This window comes from Rhinatrema bivittatum, chromosome 11 (genome assembly GCF_901001135.1).
Source record: "Rhinatrema bivittatum chromosome 11, aRhiBiv1.1, whole genome shotgun sequence".
NCBI classification, from domain to species: domain Eukaryota; kingdom Metazoa; phylum Chordata; class Amphibia; order Gymnophiona; family Rhinatrematidae; genus Rhinatrema; species Rhinatrema bivittatum.
Window position 1 is genome coordinate 17,670,042 of NC_042625.1, and position 18,456 is coordinate 17,688,497.

At 43.4% G+C, this 18,456-nt stretch overlaps 1 protein-coding gene across 1 annotated transcript in view; it reads right to left on the reverse strand.

Moving 5' to 3' along the window:
• MYO18B (myosin XVIIIB) overlaps nucleotides 1-18,456 on the reverse strand; it is an 815,563-nt gene that overhangs the window by 135,037 nt on the left and 662,070 nt on the right. The window contains exons 36-37 of the mRNA XM_029619020.1: nucleotides 2,299-2,412; nucleotides 1,467-1,583 (exon numbers count right to left, since the gene is read on the reverse strand). Coding sequence (XP_029474880.1) covers nucleotides 1,467-1,583; nucleotides 2,299-2,412 — 231 coding nt within the window. The remainder of the gene's footprint in view (nucleotides 1-1,466; nucleotides 1,584-2,298; nucleotides 2,413-18,456) is intronic.

Here is an 18,456-nt window from a genome sequence, read left to right on the forward strand (position 1 = left end):
AGGAAACGTTACTCTACCTGATGCACTTCCAAAGGTGTACCACCATTGGACTGCTCACCGGAGTTGTTCATTGATTATCTTCATACACTATATGTAGCTGGTCTAGCAACATCATCCATCAGAGTTCACCTCAGCACCATAGGCACCTATTATAGACCAATTAACGATATTCCTATATCCAATCACCCATTACTGTCTCGTTTCATGAAGGGGTTAACTCACATTCGTCCTCCGGTATCTAAACCTCCAGTTCCATGGAACCTCAACATAGTTCTGGAACAGCTCATGCTGTTCCAGAACTATGTTGAGGTTCTGGAACAGCATGAGCTGTTCCAGAACCTCAACATATTTTATGTGCGCCCATGGACTCGGCGCACATAAAATACCTCACATGGAAAGTGGTATTCCTGGTTGCAGTAACATCAGCACAGTTAGTGAGTTGCAGGCCTTGGTCCATTATCCTCCATATTTGCAATTTCATCACCAAAAGGTAGTTCTCTGAACTCACCCATCCTTCCTACCAAAAGTGGTTTCCCAATTCCATCTCAATCAGACCATGGAATTACCCACCTTTTTCCCCCCAATAGGTCAATCCGCCCCTGGATAGAACCAAAGCTTATTTTTACATAAATCCTTTGGCACCCACCATTATGGGAAGACATGTGTGAACCATTCAGCATTAACCTTGAGCCAAGTAACTTTTAGCCTGGGTCAAGCTTGTTTTGAAAGCTGGATTTTCTCCAGATCTGTTGTGAAAATCCATCAGTTCCAAAATGCAGTAAAAAAATTCAACAACTTCTGTTTTGGATTATTGAAAGCAAATTTTCTAAATATTCAATACAAATTCCAAAATCTCTGCTCAAACTCAGCCACAAATTAAAATTTGGTTCTAACCCATGCACAAGCTTTTTTGAATTTTTAAACATTTTATGTTAAATCTATGTTTTTCCATTTAACCTATTTTGAAAGATTCACACATCTCTAATTATGAGTTTGATTCCATCAAGGAGTGGTGCTGTTAATGCAGAATAATGACTTCGGTAAACATAATAAAACAGAAGGGTGTGCTGTGGTCTAGTAAAAACTGCATATCATATTTTGCAAAAAGATTGAAGTATTAATAAATGAATGAATGAATATATTATGAAGCTGACTTGGACAAACAGAGGTTAGAAACAGGAAGTCGGCATTTTGAGAGCAGAGGCAAAATTGTTCCTTCCAATAATGTGTTTTCCATATCTCCAAACACATGTTCTTATCTAGGGGTATCCAACTCTGTTATTCCAGGGCCTTATACTGGTCTGATTTTCAGGATATCCCTGCTGAATATCCATGAGATGTATTTGCATGCACTGCCGCAACTGTATGCAGACATATTTCATGTATTTCTGTGCATGTATTTCTGAAAACCAGACCAGTTTGTGGCATTCGAGGACAGGAGTTGGTCGACCTTGTCATCTTCTTACCTGTGCAATTAGGGCTTTATGTTTTTCCATAAGCTCATTCAGGTCTTCCTGATCCTCATCGATCCGTTTCAGGAGATCAGCTTTCTCATGCTGCAGCTGGTACAACTGCTCATCAACCTGATGCAAAATAAGATTAATGCATAATATGGGAAAATAAAATACAAAGCAAATCATGAGGAGCTTGCAGGACCCTCATCTTTTGAAAGATTAACAGCATCTGAATAACCTCATGCCATAATTTCATCCTGTGACAAAAGAGCTCAAAGTAACAGAAAAGTATTTTGAGTGCAACAATTCTTCCATGTGTAGATTGCTTGTACCACTAACTAGAAAGAAACAATGCCTGAATTCTTGTTTGGGACAGGGATGTCTAAACAGCGCCTCCCAGTGGCAGAGGCATTTCCCGCTGTCGTGGGGATGGGGTGTTAGGTGTTTCAGTATTGCAAGGTCTCTAGTTGGAACCCCACAGTGTGTACTGTTTGATGCCCTCTTCCCAACTCGTATGCAGAACTATGCTTTACTATGAAGGAGTACTGTAACAAATGTGTCATCTTTATATATATGTCTGCTAAGGTAATAAAGTACTGAGGTGTGCCTTAATCCACACTCATGCATGGTCGTGGAGAGCTCTATTAGTGTTAGGAAACTGTTGAATGGAAAGCATTTCATAAAACGTACTTGCACACAACTCCTCTTCATTTTTTGTCATGTTCATGTGATTGGCATTACCCAGTCAGCTCTCTCTCTGCTTTAACTTAAAACCATTCCTTAATTAAAAAAATAAAACTACTATTGTGCTTGTTTATAAAGTATTAATATTGTGTGGCACTACCATATTCTTGTTTCTGCAGATGTTCTCCAGCTCCACATGCAGACTGTCCAACTCCATGCTCAGAGACTTCTGGGAACTTTGGGCCTCTGCATATTTAGCCTGAGTTTCTTCAAGCTAGAATACAAAAAATTATTATCATTAAAGCAAATTACAACTAGTGGGAGAAAATGAATTACTCGTCCCATAAGTTTAACATAAAAATGATTTGAGCCTTCTGGCTTCAGTTTTCATCATATTAATTGACAAATAATAGAATACATTTGCTAAAATAATAAATTATTAGTAGTTTAGATTTATAAGTGTCATTTTATCCCAACTGGATAGCAATGACTTTCATAATTTAGGGGACTATTTACTGTTGCATTAATGCACATTAAATGCTAAATTCAGCACTCACCACTTAATGCACGTTAAAAACGTTAATATCCATTATCGATAATGTGCAATTCCATGTTATCAATTATCTAGAAAAATTCAGGGCAGCACATGGAACATTAATGAGCTGAGTTGCATGTAAATGCATGCAAACAAACTCATTAAAATGGTTTAACATGGATTGCAGTAAAGCATGATGTGTTATGACTCCGATAATTCACAACACCTCGAGATGTAGTTAACTTTCCCTGAGAGCACTGGCAGGCTAACATATTTGCCAGTGTTCTTGGCCAACCACCTTCCCTCCAAACCCAGTATCAGCAATGCGGCATCTAGCCCTGAATACCCCCCCCCAGTCAACTCTCCCACACACAATCTTTCCTTAAGGCAATCACCTTGACACATTACCATCCCCACCACCACCAGAGACCCCCCCCCATGCCCCTCAAGCAGAAATCCCTCCATTCACCATTAGCAATCCCAGTTCCTGTTCATGAGCCCTCCTTACCCGATTTCCAAAGAACCCCCCCCCCCCCCCCCTTAAGCATCCTGGACTCCATTTACCTGAAGACAACCTCTATGCAGGAATCATACCCAATCCCTCCTGCCCTAGCAGTACTAAAATCCAAAATGGTGCCAGTTGACTAGGCTCCCATTCATTTTGTACATGATTTGCTTTGATATGTATTTAATGATGATGTAATGTTTATGTATTTATTGATTTGTTTTGGATATGATGATTTGCTGTTATGTTTATATGTATTCACTATATTATGTTTATTAATAGTACATTGTAACATGTGCTGAGTACTGGACATTAAATTATGTTATATGAGTAGTAAAACGCATCCATGTGTCAGCTGAACATTTTGAATTTTGGTGTTAGTAAGGCAGAAGTGATTGGGCATCATTCCCACCAGAGAGGAATTGAGGCTGCTCTAGGGTAAAGGAGGAGGACAGAGGAAAGGAGGGTCCTGGGGGATTTCGGGAGATTCACATAAGGGGGAGTTTGTTTGTTTGTTTATTTATTTATTTATTTTTAAGTGCCGCTTATACACAACTCTAGGCAGCTTACAATAAAACTACATAAAATCCTATTCAGATAAAATAGTAAACAATATAAACGTAACATTTCATATAGAAACATAGAAACATAGAAATGACGGCAGAAGAAGACCAATCGGTCCATCCAGTCTGCCCAGCAAGCTTCACACTTCTTTTTTCTCATACTTATCTGTTTCTCTTGGCTCTTAGTAACCTTAGGTTCTATTTCCCTTTCACCCCCACTATTAATGTAGAGAGCAGTGATGGAGCTGCTTCCAAATGAAATGTTAAGTTTGATTAGTTGGGTAAGCGGCAGCATAGTTCTCTGCCATTGAAGCAGAGATATGCGTGAAGTATTAGTTTTTCTTCTCCCCTGCCGTTGAAGCAGGGAGCTATGCTGGATATGCATTGAAAGTGAAGTATGCCTTGAAAGTCACATTAACTATCATCAATATTGAAAAGCCTAATAATTGGTAATTGAATAAGCCTAATAATTGGTAATACCTATAGCCCATGAACCCATCCCTGGGTTTTTTTTGTTTGTTTGTTTTTTTTTCTTTTTTTAATTGGGAGATGGCAGCCCTCCATCCTTCCGCTCCGTGAAGGTGGAACACCAACCACTGGCCACTGGCATCCCGCTCCGTGAATGCCTCTGTGGCTACTGCCGCTCCGTGCAGTGTTTTGCTGCGTGCTCTTTATACGTGTCCTCTAGACCTGATGGATCCACAGTGTTTATCCCACGCCCCTTTGAAGTGCTTCACAGTTTTGGACTTCACCACTTCCTCCGGAGGGGCATTCCAGGAATCCACCACTCTCTCCGTGAAGAAATACTTCCTGACATTGGTTCTTAGTCTTCCTCCTTGGAGCCTCAGCTCGTGACCTCTGGTTCTGCTGATTTATTTCTGACGGAAAAGGTTTGTCGTGTTTGGATCGTTAAAGTTTTTCAAGTATCTGAAAGTCTGAATCATATCACCCCTGCTCCTCCTTTCCTCCAGGGTGTACATATTTAGATTCTTCAATCTCTCCTCGTATGACATCCGATGAATACCCTCCACCTTTCTGGTCGCCCTTCTCTGTACTGCTTCAATCTTGTCTCTGTCTCTTTGTAGATACGGTCTCCAGAACTGAACACAGTACTCCAGGTGAGGCCTCACCAAGGACCTGTACAAGGGGATAATCACTTCCCTTTTCTTACTCGATATTCCTCTCTCTATGCAGCCCAGCATTCTTCTGGCTTTTGCTATCGCCTTGTCGCATTGTTTCGCAGACTTCATATCATTAGACACTATAACCCCAAGGTCTCTCTCCTGCTCCGTGCACATCAGCCTTCCCCCCCCCCCCTATCGAATACAGTTCATTCGGATTTCCACTCCCCATATGCATGACTTTGCACTTCTTGGCATTGAATCTCAGCTGTCATATCTTCGACTACTCTTCCAGTTTCCTTAAATCCTGTCTCATTCTCTCCACTCCTTCCGGCGTGTCCACTCTGTTGCAGATCTTAGTGTCGTCCGCAAAAAGACAAATCTTACCTTCTATCCCGTCCGCAATGTCGCTCACAAAGATATTGAACAGGACCGGTCCCAACACCGATCCTTGCGGTACACCACTTAAAAATGCTCTCTCTTCAGAGAAAGTTCCATTTACCATCACACATTGTCTTCTGTCTGTCAATCAGTTTGCAATCCAGGTCACCAACTCGGCACTCACTCCTAAGCTTCTCGTTTTATTCACCAGTCTCCTATGCGGAACCGTATCAAAAGCTTTGCTGAAATCTAAGTAGATGACATCGAGCGCTCTTCCTCGATCCAATTCCTTGGTTACCCAGTCAAAAAAGTCAATCAGAGTTGACAGATTTGTCTGACAGGATTTGCATGAATATAAAACAATAAATAATGGAATAAAAGAACACAAAATCAAATACAGCAAAAAACAGGCAAATTAAAATAGACAGCGCCTGCCTAATCAATTATTATCACCTGAAAGTGTTCAGCAATCTGAAAATATATATTGGAATAAAAAGGTCTTTAAAATTTCTTAAACATCGCTGTGCAATCAACAAGGCAGAGCTCTCTGGTAAAGAATTCCACAAAACTGGCCCAGCAACTGAGAAGATCCTTTCTCTGGACACATGGACAGAGGGAATGTCAAGCAAATCTATTTGGGATGACCTTCATGTTCTTGTTGGATTGTAATCATGCAACATTTGATTAATCCATGGTAAGGAGTCTACTCTCAATTTATGTGTTAACAAGGCCATTTTTCATTTTATCCTCTTTGAAAGGCAGCCAGTGTAATTCCCTCAGAACAAGGGAAATATGCTGCTAGCACCCAATATCAACTGGGCGGCTGAATTTTGCAGTCTGAAGTGCACATAAGGATGTCTTTGATAAGCCAATCAGAAGCGCATTACAGTAGTCCAAGGTAGCCAACACTAGACCTTTGACTACTGACCTGAATTCACTTGTTCCCAAAAGGGATTTCAAAGGTCTAACAAGGCAGAGTTTAAAACACCCAGATTTAATCAATATCTAATCTTGAGGATATCTGCAAATTAAAGTCCAGGGGCACTCCTAGGTTCTTCACCTGAGTTACAATTGTGATAACTAAGTTCTCAAAAGTGATAGAATCCTGTACTACTAACTTATCATATCTTTGTAGGATCATTACTTCTGCTTTAAATTTAAAATTAACCTATTATGCATCAACCATCTTTCTATTGCTGAGAGGCAGATGGAAACAGCCCCAAAAGTCTCATCCCAGATTGCAGCCACAGGCATAAGGAACTGGATATCATTCATGCAAAGCCGGCCCCCCCCGCAGATAATCCAGCCAAACGCTTACAAAGGGGAGTGATGTGAAGATTAAACAGCGTAGCAGAGTGTGCTGAACCCTGTGGGACGCCAGTCTTTAATGTCTGCCAAGTTGAATGGTAATCTGCAATAGAAAGACTGGAAGTTCTGCCTGACAGATTGGAAAACCAATCCAAGACTTTTCCACTTACACTGCACTGCTGAGACGGTATAACAGAATTGCATGATTCATGATGTCAAACACCGCAGAAATATCTAAACAGACCAAAACAAAACATTGACCCCTGTTAAACTTCTAAAAGTGTCAAAACAGGACATCGGTAAAAACTCGGTACTCATGGATTTTCTGAATCCAAACTGAAACTGATCCAGAATCTGGTTATCGGAAATAAAATCATTCAATTGTTGTAACACAGCAGATTCAATAATTTTGGCAAGAAAGGATAAGGAAGAAATTGGCCTATAATTACTTGAGTAATTATAGGAAGTTGGGAGTGGAATTTATGATTGGGTACAGGACATACTAACCAAGAGGTCAATTTTAAAAGCCTTGCCCATCTAAAAATGCCCACATACGCATGTGTGTGTGTGAGCAATGCAGATTTTAAAAGCCATGATAAAAGCCATGATAAAAGCCATGATATACATGCATATAAACTCGTGCGTGTGCCAAAAATAAGGGGGCAGAAAAGGGGAGGGGCATGGGTGTTCAGGGCAGGGGTCAACTGCTACGTGTGTAACTCTGTATTTTAAAATGGGAGGCTGTAGGGTGTGGCAGCTTGTTATCCAGGAAACTTTACTGTGGCTCCTGGTGAGGTGCAAGTCTGTGGATCTCACGTTTTAGGGCTTACAGGACAGGATGAAGGGTCTGGGTCAACTGGGGGGCGAACAGCATACAGAACCAGAAGGGTCTGGAAAACCTTGATATTAATTGGTCAAACTGGTGGACTAATTGGTAAAAGTGGGAACGCCCCTCATGTGAGTGTTTTAGAATGCACTGACTTACGCGCATTATAGCCAGCAAAGTCCTATGGAAGATACGCAAAGTAGGTTTGCTTGAATAACCTCTTAAAATTTAGGAGCATACATATGTGCAGTAGGAATATTTTAAATCATATGGAGTAAATTTTAAAAGTCCTGCGCGCATAAATCCAGGGGACTTGCGAGCCAGCGCGCCTATGTTGCATAGACCGCCGGCGCGCACAAAGCCCCGGGACACGCGTGAGTCTGCTATAATGTAGGGCTCTTATTACATTTCTTAATGGAAGTTTAACGTGACCATCATATAGAGTCTCTTAGTGCGGACGGCTTATAGATGAAGCTTTTAAAGCACAAGGACTAGTTTAATCATCGGTCCTGAAGGACCGATGATTCAGGACCATATTAAAGACTTCAGGACCATATTAAAGACGGTCAGCCTTGGAGATAAGTGCATACTATATGTCTATTAATTGTGGAGGATTGACTTCAGGATCATATTAAAGACAGTCCACTTGGAGTTAAGTGCATATTATATGTTTATTGTGCACTACCCTGAGGTATCTACAGCCACAGCCGGGACAATACATGGATTCATTATAAGTGACCGATGATTAAACTAGTCCTTGTGCTTTAAAGGCTTCATCTATAAGCCATCCGCACTAAGAGACTCTATATGATGGTCACGTTAAACTTCCATTAAGAAATGTAATAAGAGCCCTACATTATAGCAGAATATTTATTTTTATGTTGATTTAAAATTTCAGCATAGCTCCGCTTGTACACCGATACGCGCATGTATGGGCAAGAGAGGAACCTGCAAGGGGGCAATCCATGTTAAGGGAGAAAAGGGGATTCTATGTTGGGGAGGAGAAACACTAAGGGCTAATTGCCTCTTTCCTGATAACATGCATTTTCCATGGCCAGTAACACGCTTACGTTGCCTCAGCTGACAAATCAGGCAGAATTTAAGATCAACTTGCACATCGACTTCATGTCTCGGGTCACTGTGAAAGCCAATGCAAGTACCTAGTATAAAAAGTAGGGATGTGCACCAATAAAAAAATGTTTGCTTTTTGTTTGGGGGTTTCGTTTTTTCAGTTTGTGTAATTTTTTTTGGTTTGTTTTCTGAACTAAAAAAAAACCAACCCAACATTAACAAAACCAAAGCCCATAAAACAAAAAAGAAATCAAAACAGGCCTCCGAAGGCCCTCAGACTTCCTCCCTCTCATTCTCCAAAGAAAGCCCTGGTGCCTGGGGCTTACCTGGCTGGGCTGAGCCTAACCCAACTGAGCCACTCTGAGCCCGCTGCTGCAAGGAAATAATGGAGCTCAGGGCCCAGATCTACCCACCTGGGCCTCTCTGGGCTCCTCTCATCCATCCCCCATGGAATCATGCACCTCCTCCATGGTCCCTGCTTTCCTCCTTCTGAGGGATCCTTATAAGAACATGCCATACTGGGTCAGACCAAGGGTCCATCAAGCCCAGCATCCTGTTTCCAACAGTGGCCAATCCAGGCCATAAGAACCTGGCAAGTACCCAAAAACTAAGTCTATCCCATGTTACTATGCTAGTGATAGCAGTGGCTATTTTCTAAATCAGTTTGATTAATAGCAGGTAATGGACTTCTCCTGCAAGAACTTATCCAAACCTTTTTTAAACCCAGGTACACTAACTGCACTAACCACATCCTCTGGCAACAAATTCCAGAGCTTAATTGTGCATTGAGTGAAAAAGAACTTTCTCCAATTAGTTTTAAATGTGCCCCATGCTAACTTCATGGAGTGCCCCCTAGTCCTTCTATTATCCGAAAGAGTAAATAACTGATTCACATCTACCCGTTCTAGATCTCTCATGATTTTAAACATCTCTATCATATCCCCCTCTCAGCCTTCTCTTCTCCAAGCTGAACATGACTTTACTCATTATGGCCCTGCCTCCTGGATAGCAAATTTAAAAATGGCATCAGCCATATGGGGAAAGGTACCAAAGTGACATCATATTTGTGTCTCTCTTCATACGGTCAACGCCATTTTTAAATCTGCTATCCGGTGGACAGGGCTGAATGGCATCACTCTTGCCCTTTCCATCATAAGAACCCCACAGAAAGGGGTAAGTGGGGGCTGGGAGAACTTCCCTAGCCCTGGCACCTGGTTGTATGGGAGGTGGACAGGACAACCAGATGGAGAGACCTGGGCCTCAGGCTCCTTTTTTACCTTGCAGAAACCCCAGCTGGGCCTACTAAAAGCTGGCCAGGGAGGCCCAAGCCTCAGGGATTTCTTAGGGGAAGATGGGTGGTCAGAACACTTTCTGGAGGCCCATTTTGACTTTTTTTTCCTATGTATGTCTTTTTTTTTTTTTACACGATTGAAAATCCCTCTAAATTTTCAGGTATTTTCAGGAAAGGCCATTTTCAGTTGGTTCCATTTCTAATGAAGTGGAACTGGCCTCAGTCATCCCATTTTACCCATTTGGGTACAACCAATATACATCCCTAATAAAAGGCCCTCTTACTACAGCTCTCACCACTGGAAATGACTCCCCCGTCATTTTTAAGGCAGCATTTCAGTTCTCAGCTGTACCAAAGGCAAACTTCAAAATAGAGTTGGGTCTAGTTCTGTCTCCTAGGAACAATAATCTTCCATGCTCTCAAAGTGACTTGGACTTCTTCAGAAGGGCACTATGTTCTCTCAGGGTAGCAGTTCTTTACAACCAACTTTTGAGTTGGCTAGGTTAAAATGTTTATATAAATGATTGCACTGCATGTCATTAAATTGTAGTTTTGCCCTACAGATGAAGTGTTAATCAGAAAATAATGAATGTGCCTGTTGAGTTACGCCAAACAATTTGGTTCAATTTTTTTTACTCAACAGCATGGATGGGCCCTCTCCCAAATTTAGATTTTTAAGTAGGCAAAAGGCACAGTAGCTAGAAATAACCTACATCATTAAACATAATGGTGGCCATTAATAGAGATGGCCCTGTGCAAAAGTGAAGCCAATGTTTCATTCTGTACAAGAATGTTCCATCTTGACAAGGATTGCTGGTATTAACATATGAAAGAATTGAAGATGATGTCAAGTTAATTTGCAAAATTATATGAGCTAGATCCTGCCTAATTCATGATTACAGTAATTCATGACAGAATTTGTATATTAGCTTTTTGTGAATCATAAATTTCTATCAGTAAAAATTCATAACATTTTTATTTAAGTTATATACTATACTTTCTATTTCTGGCCAAGCTATTATAAGAACATGGTCCCAGATATGATAAAATGTTCAGAAAGATAACTGCGTTTAGAAACATATCAAAAGAAAATTAATAGCTTGAAAAGAAAACTGAAATGGTTAAGAGGGGTTGGGTTAGGCCAGGGGTAGGTAATAATGATCCTGGAGTGCCATAAACAGGCCAGGTTTCCAGGACATCCACAATTAATATGCATGATGTATATCTGCATGCATTGCCTCCATTGTATGCAAATCTATCTCCTGCATATTCATTGTGGATTTCCTGAAAACCAGACCTGTCTGTGGTACTCCAGGACTAGAGAGGCCTACTCCAGGATTATGCTTCCATACATACATAAGTACAGCTGTTTTACATTATCAACTAAAGAGACCAGCTATACAGCATCCCACAGGCGATATCACTGACAATGCAAAACTAGCAGTAACTACAACCCTTTCAAAATAGTCACTTAGGGGTTTTTTTTGAGGATGACCACAGGGATCTGCAAGCTTTAGGAGGTCAGTGCTGTATCCCATCACTCAGAATCACTTTATTTCATTTTGTAGTGCAGTGCTAGTAGCTGTCAAAGAGAAAACTAGATTTATTTGTAAGTTATGATACCTTTTATTGGAGCAATATAAGAATTTTCAAAAGATGATGTTGCATTGAACTTCCAGGCCAAATCTATTCTTCAGCCTGAAAAGGGGCCAAAATGGTTTTGCGAATGTACAGCAATATCTTTGGATAAGAAAATAAATGCTATATTGGGTCAGGCCAAAGGTCCATCAAGCTCAGCATCCTGTCTCAGACGGTGGCCATCCAGGTCACAAATACTCAGCAGATTCCCAAAGAATAGATCATTAGCAGAGTTATGCAGTGGCTTTCCCAAGTCTACATGGCTAACAATGGTTTATGGATTCTTCCAGGAAATTTTAAATCTAGCTAGGCTAACTGCTCTCACCATATTCTCTGGCAACATGTTCTACAGTTTAATTATGCAGTGAGAGACAAAATACGTTCTCTGATTTGTTTCTATTCTGCTATCTGTTAGCTTCATGAAATATTCCCGTCCTAGTACTATCCGAGAGGGTAAATAACCATTCCCTATTTACCCATTCCACCCATGATTTTGCAGACCTCTATCATAGCTCCTCTCAGCTGGCTCTTCTCATTTTTAAAGATGGCGCCGGCCATCCAGTGCTCCCTCCATGTGACAGGGGCCCGCCAATGGCATGGATACCCTGTCACATGGTAAGGGCAAAGGGCCATCGGCGCCATTTTGATTAGTGGCAGCCAACGGCCCGAGAGCGGGAGATCGCTCCCGGGACCCCCACTGGACCACCAGGTACCTGTAAAATGTTTTTGGGGGGGTCGGGAGGGTGGGGGAAGCTAAGGGATTAGTTTTAAAGGGTCGGGGTGGGTTTTTTGTTTATCGGCTCAGGCGCAGTTGATAAACAAAACCGCGATCGGGCCGGACGAAAAAAAAAAACCACGATGTGAATCCGAACCGGAATCCGAACCGATTCCGGTTCCGATTCACATCTCTACACGATAACCTTTTTTAAGATGAGGAGACCAGAACTGCACACAAGACTCAAGCTGCAGTCATACCATGGATCGATACAAAGGCATTATAATATCCTTTATTTTATTTTCCATTCCTTTCCTAGTAATACTTAATATTCAGCTTGCTTTTGATTGCCATGATTTCAATGTATTGTCTACAATATCTCCAAGATCCTTTTTCTGGGTGCTGACACCTAATATGGAACCAGCATTGTGTATCTATAGTTTGGATTATTCTTCCCAGTATATATCACGTTTTACTTGTCCACATTAAAATTCATCTGTCATACAGAGGTCCAGTCGTCCCAAAGTTCTTTTACAATTTTTCACAATTTGCTTCTGATCTATCAACTTGGAATAATTTTGGATCATTGTGCGACCGTTGCTGCCCGAAGTCTCCACTACACCCACCTTACCTCTTTGGCGACTCCCTCTTTGCCTGTTGGAAGTTTGGCTGCCGCGGCGTCATCTTGCCGTTCCCCTCTGGCGTCCCCGGACCGGCTGGTCGCTGCACACTGCCATGTTTCCCAGCAGCCTAAGGGCGCGTGCGCGGCATGGCCCCGACTCAAGTACCAGCAGTGGCGTGAACCTCAGGGACATCCTCCTGAGGTGACGTCATCCTCACTGGATATGTAAGGTCTCAGAAATCGCTAACTAATCGCGTTAGCAAGGGCTTTCCTCCAGGTATTGGCAGATGGGATTCACTCTCTGCATACCTTGCTACTCTGCCTCCTTGGACTTACCAGGGGTACCCACTCCTCGGGGGCCTCGCTTTCTCTTTGCTTTTCAGATCGCAGTCTGGAATCGGTACTCGCTTCTCGAGGGCCCTCGTTCCCAGACTTGCTACTGAATACCACTTCTGCCTGGAAGTCATCGCTGCCTACAACACCAGTGAATTACCATCGCTCTCTCAGAGTGTTCCCTGGAACCAGGTACTCACTTCGAGGGCCTACTTCATTCCAGCTCCTGGGCTGCTTCTCAGAGACTATTGTGTGAGTGTTACCATCAAGGTTCTGTTCCTGAACTCTGCATACCCTGCCTACTCACTATATTCAGTTTCTCTACAGCTCAGTTATCCAGGATCGCTGTTCCAGTAGCTGAGGGACTACAGCCCATCCGGGCACTTCCAGCTCACTACTGCCACCTCTGGTGGTTACATATACTGTTAAATAAAAGAACTAGTGTGTGTCTGTCTCCATACTCTGAGCCTGACCTGTGGTCCCTCTCGGGATCTTCCCCCGGGGGCGTGGTCATCTGCCACTGGCCCAAGGATCCACCCACAACTACCTCAAACACAATCATCTATGAATTTAATCACCTTACACTTCAATCCCATTTCCAGATCGCTCATAAATATATTAACAAGCACTGATCCCAGTAGAGATCACTGGGCATGCCATTATTTACTTTTCTTCATTGAGAGAAAACTATTCAGTTCTACTCTGTTTCCTAATTTTTAGCCAGAGCAGTTAGTGTAGCTGGGTTCAAAAAAGGTTTGGATAAGTTCTTGGAGGAGAAGTCCATTAATGGCTATTAATCAATTATACTTAGGGAATAGCCACTGCTATTAATTGCATCAGTAGCATGGGTTCTTCTTAGTGTTTGGGTAATTGCCAGGTTCTTGTGGCCTGGTTTTTGGCCTCTGTTGGAAACAGGATGCTGGGCTTGATGGACCCTTGGTCTGTCCCAGCATGGCAATTTCTTATGTTCTAATTACCATTCCACAATAGGACATTGCCTCATATCCCATGACTTTTTTATTTCATGAACAGAGTCTCATGAGGGACTTTTTCAAATACCTTCTGAAAATCCACCTGTCTCGCCCTTCTCAACATTTATTTATTAATTTTTGTACCCTGTAAAATCCAAATAATTGATCAATATGCTTACAAAGTAACAATCATAAAATATTAATAAATATTAAATACAATCATAAAATTGCAGAACAGCAAAATATAATTAAATAAACTTATTTGTTAAAGCAATGCTTTTACCTTTTTTCCTAAAGGCAAGATAATTGGAATTTTCTCTAAGCCGACATGGTAAATCATTCCCTAGACCTGGGCCAGCAATTGAAAAGCCTCTCCTTATAGTCACGATGGGAGGGAATCAAGAATAAATTCTGGTTGGAAGAATGCAAAGTTCATGTAGAGATATATGGCCCTCGCTATAGATTTTTCTATACATAATTGTAAGGACCTTGAACTGAATTCTTTGCTTGACAAGAAGCCAATGAAGTACCTGGAGTTTAGGAGTGATCTTACCATTATAGATTGTTCCAGTAATCAGTCTAGTCCTGGTATTTTGCACAGCTGCATACCTTCAATAAGCCTGCCTATAAGTTACAGCAAATTACAATAATCCAGTTTGCAGAAGACCAGGGTTTATATTGTTCTGAAATCATCAAGGGAGATATAGGGGTAGATTTTCAGACGAGCGCGAACAGCCTACTTTTGTTTGCGCTCCAGGCGCAAACAAAAGTACGCTGGATTTTAGTAGATACGCGCGTAGTCGCGCGTATCTGCTAAAATCCTGGATCGGCGCGCGCAAGGCTATCGATTTCGTATAGCCTGCGCGCGCCGAGCCGCGCTGCCTCCCCCCGTTCCCTCCAAGGCCGCTCCGAAATCGGAGCGGCCTTGGAGGGAACTTTCCTTTGCCCTCCCCTCACCTTCCCCTCCCTTCCCCTACCTAACCCACCCGCCCGGCCCTGTCTACACCCCCCCCCTTACCTTTGTCGGGGGATTTACGCCTCCCGGAGGGAGACGTAAATCCCCGCGCGCCAGCGGGCCTGCTGCGCGCCGGGCCGCGACCTGGGGGCGGGTACGGAGGACGCGGCCACGCCCCCGGGCCGTAGCCACGCCCCGTACCCGCCCCCAAAACGCTGCCGACACGCCCCCGGAACGCCGCGACGACCGGGCCCGCCCCCCGACACGCCCCCGACACGCCCCCCTCCGAGAACCCCGGGACTTACGCGAGTCCCGGGGCTCTGCGCGCGCCGGGAGGCCTATGTAAAATAGGCTTCCCGGTGCGCAGGGCCCTGCTCGCCTAAATCCGCCCGGTTTTGGGCGGATTTAGGCGAGCAGGGCTCTGAAAATCTACCCCATAATGCTTTAAATTTAAAACTAAGACAGTTTTAAAAAGGAGGACTTTGCTACTAATTTAAAGGTGAATTCTACATGTTGCTCGCATTAAAAGGCCCATATACATGAGTGTATGGGCTGAGCTTGAGTAACTTATTTTAAAACCAGATAATTATGTGCGTATGTGCACCTGCGAGAGCAAGAGAATGCTATAAAAAGGGGCAGATTTGGGGCTGGTCAGGGGCAGGGCCAACATTTACACATAAATCCTGATTTTAAAACTGGTGACCGCAGTGCACTTTGGGCTGTTACCTGTGCATGTTTACTTCTGCTCTTTTTCAGGTGTAAGTTGTTATAGCCAAAAACTGATTGGGTGAGGTGTCTGGGTAAACTGGGGGGAGTGCAGACTGAAGAACCAGAGGGGTCTTGATGATTTAGAGAGAAACTGGTCAAACTGGTGGACTAAGTGGTCACAGTGAAGGTTATTTCTTCATGTGCACATGTTTTAAAATGTGCTTACTTACGCATGTAAAAGACGACAAATCCTAAGGAAAGATATATGAACATTTCCTGGTGTAACTGCATAAAATTAGATAAGTAGATAAAGCAAAGGGACCGGATGGGATACATCCAAGGGTACTAAGGCAACTAAGACATGTATTGGCAGCTCTGCTGACTGACCTCTTCAATGATTCTTTAGAGTCTGCAGCAATTCCAGAGAACTGGAAATGGGTGGATGTGGTTCCTATTCATAAAAGTTGGACGTATTGAGGAGGCTGAGAGCTACACAAGGCCATCACGATCCATTGTGCAAGCCATGCACTTGCACAGGGCGGTGGCCAGGAGGGGGTGGCGGCCTGGAGGGGGCAGCGGCCTGAAGGCCACCACTGAGTTGATAGAGCAGCTGGTGGAGCTGCAAGGAGGAGGATCCACAAGGCCCCACAATGAAGAGGAGGGCGTTGCAGGGTCGCATGGCGACGCAACAAACATGAAGAGCTGCAGGGCTGCGCGTGGTGAAGAAGAGACAGAATTTTAAGGTCTCGTGGCAGTTTGCAACCTGCCGTGCGGCAAAAATGAGTTGCAGGGCTGCGCAGCAGTTTCTAACCTGCTGTATGGTAAAGAAGAAGAGTTGTAAGGCCACGTGGCGATTCACAACCCGCTGCGTGGCAAAGATAAGAAAGTTGCAGGGCCGCTGGCCATGCTGCAGTTCCCAACGTGCTGCATGGCGAAGATGAAGAGGAGCTGCAGGGCTACATGGCCAGATGAGTTGGAGAGCTGTGTGGCCAAGATGAGATGCTGCAGCCTGCAGGACGATATGGTTCCCAGGTGACCAGAATGGAAAAAGCAGTGAGGCAGTTCCCAATAGGGGTGTAAATCGTGTGATCGATCGTCTTAACGATCGATTTTGGCTGGGGGGGGAGGGAAATCTGATCGTCGTGTTTTGTTTTTTTTAAAAAATCGTTAAAAATCGTAAATCGGGGGAGGGCGGGAAAACCGGCACACCAAAAAAACCCTAATACCCACCCCGAACCTTTAAAACAAATCCCCCACCCTCCCGAACCCCCCAAAAATGTTTTAAATTACCTGGGGTCCAGTGGGGGGGTCCCGGCATGATCTCCCTCTCTCTGGCCACGGCTGCGTTAAGAGAAATGGCGCCGGTAGCCCTTTGCCCTTATCATGTGACAGGGCAAAGGTAGCGCCGGCGCCATTTTGGTTCCTGGCTCCCGACGTCACGCGTGCAGGAGATCGCCCCCGGACCCCCGCTGGACCCCAGGGACTTTTGGCCACCTTGGAGGGGCTTCCTGACCCCCACAAGACTTGCCAAAAGTCCAGCGGGGGTCCGGGAGCGACCTCCTGCACGTGGGCCGTATTGCCAATCTTCAAAATGGCGCTGGCGCTACCTTTGCCCTCACTATGTCATACGGGCGACGGTCGCCAGAGAGCTGGAGATCGCACCGGGACCCCCCCCCACTGGACCCCAAGTAATTTAAAACATTTTGGGGGGGTTCAGGAGGGTGGGGGATTTGTTTTAAAGGTTCGGGTGGGTTTTAGGGTTTTTTTGGTGTGCCGGTTTTCCCGCGCCCTATTTAATGATACAATACAAATGCCCCTGACGATAAATCGGGGGCATTTGTATTGTATCGTGCATCTAATGATTTTGGACGATTTTAAAATTATCTGACGATAATTTTAATCGTTCAAAAACGATTCACATCCCTAGTTCCCAACCTGCCTCGCAGCAGAAATGGAGGGCCAGGGCTGCTGGGAGAGGCCTTGTTGTAAGCATGTGTGTGAGACTCAGCATGTATGTGTGTGTGTGTATCTGAGAAGAAGCAGAGTATGTGTGGATGTCTGGTATGTGTGTGTGAGAGGAAGCATGTATGTCTGAGGGAGCACTGACAGGGCTGGCACACCCCACTGTGCAGGAGGGAGCATATGTGAGCATGTGTGTGAGTCTGAGAATGTATGTGAGAAAGAGGGAGCATGTGCATGTGAACTTATGTAAGAGGGAACATTTGTGCATATGAGGGAGAGAGCATATGTATGTATGTATATGTATAGATATATATCTATGAGAGAGAGAGGAGAAAGTTAATGCATCCCTCTCTCACTAATCCACAACACTCTCAGAGTGACTGGACATCAAAGGTTTCCAGGTATGGAGAGCATGAATTATTTTATCCTTATTAGTTTTAATTTTTGGATGCTGTTTGATGTGTCTGCTGTTTTGAAATATTTTATTGGTGTTTGAGAAATTTGAAACACATTGTTTGAGTTTTTAATTATTGGATCTTCCATTCACCAGCTGTTTTGCAAAATTATTTTTATTAGTATGTTTATACTATTATGATTAATGTGTTTATTATATTTCTTGATTTTATTGTTTAATGTCTGAGGATTGGTGGTGGTTTCTGTTTTTCCATTGTTGCACTGCATAGAGTATGACTTGTTGTGGTTTTCCTATTCAGTTTTTGTGTGCATGTTTCTATTTCTACTTTATGGTCTCTTTATTCTGTATTTGGTGAGAGTCTGCCTGTGTTCTGCATGTGTGACTGAGGAGAGGTATTC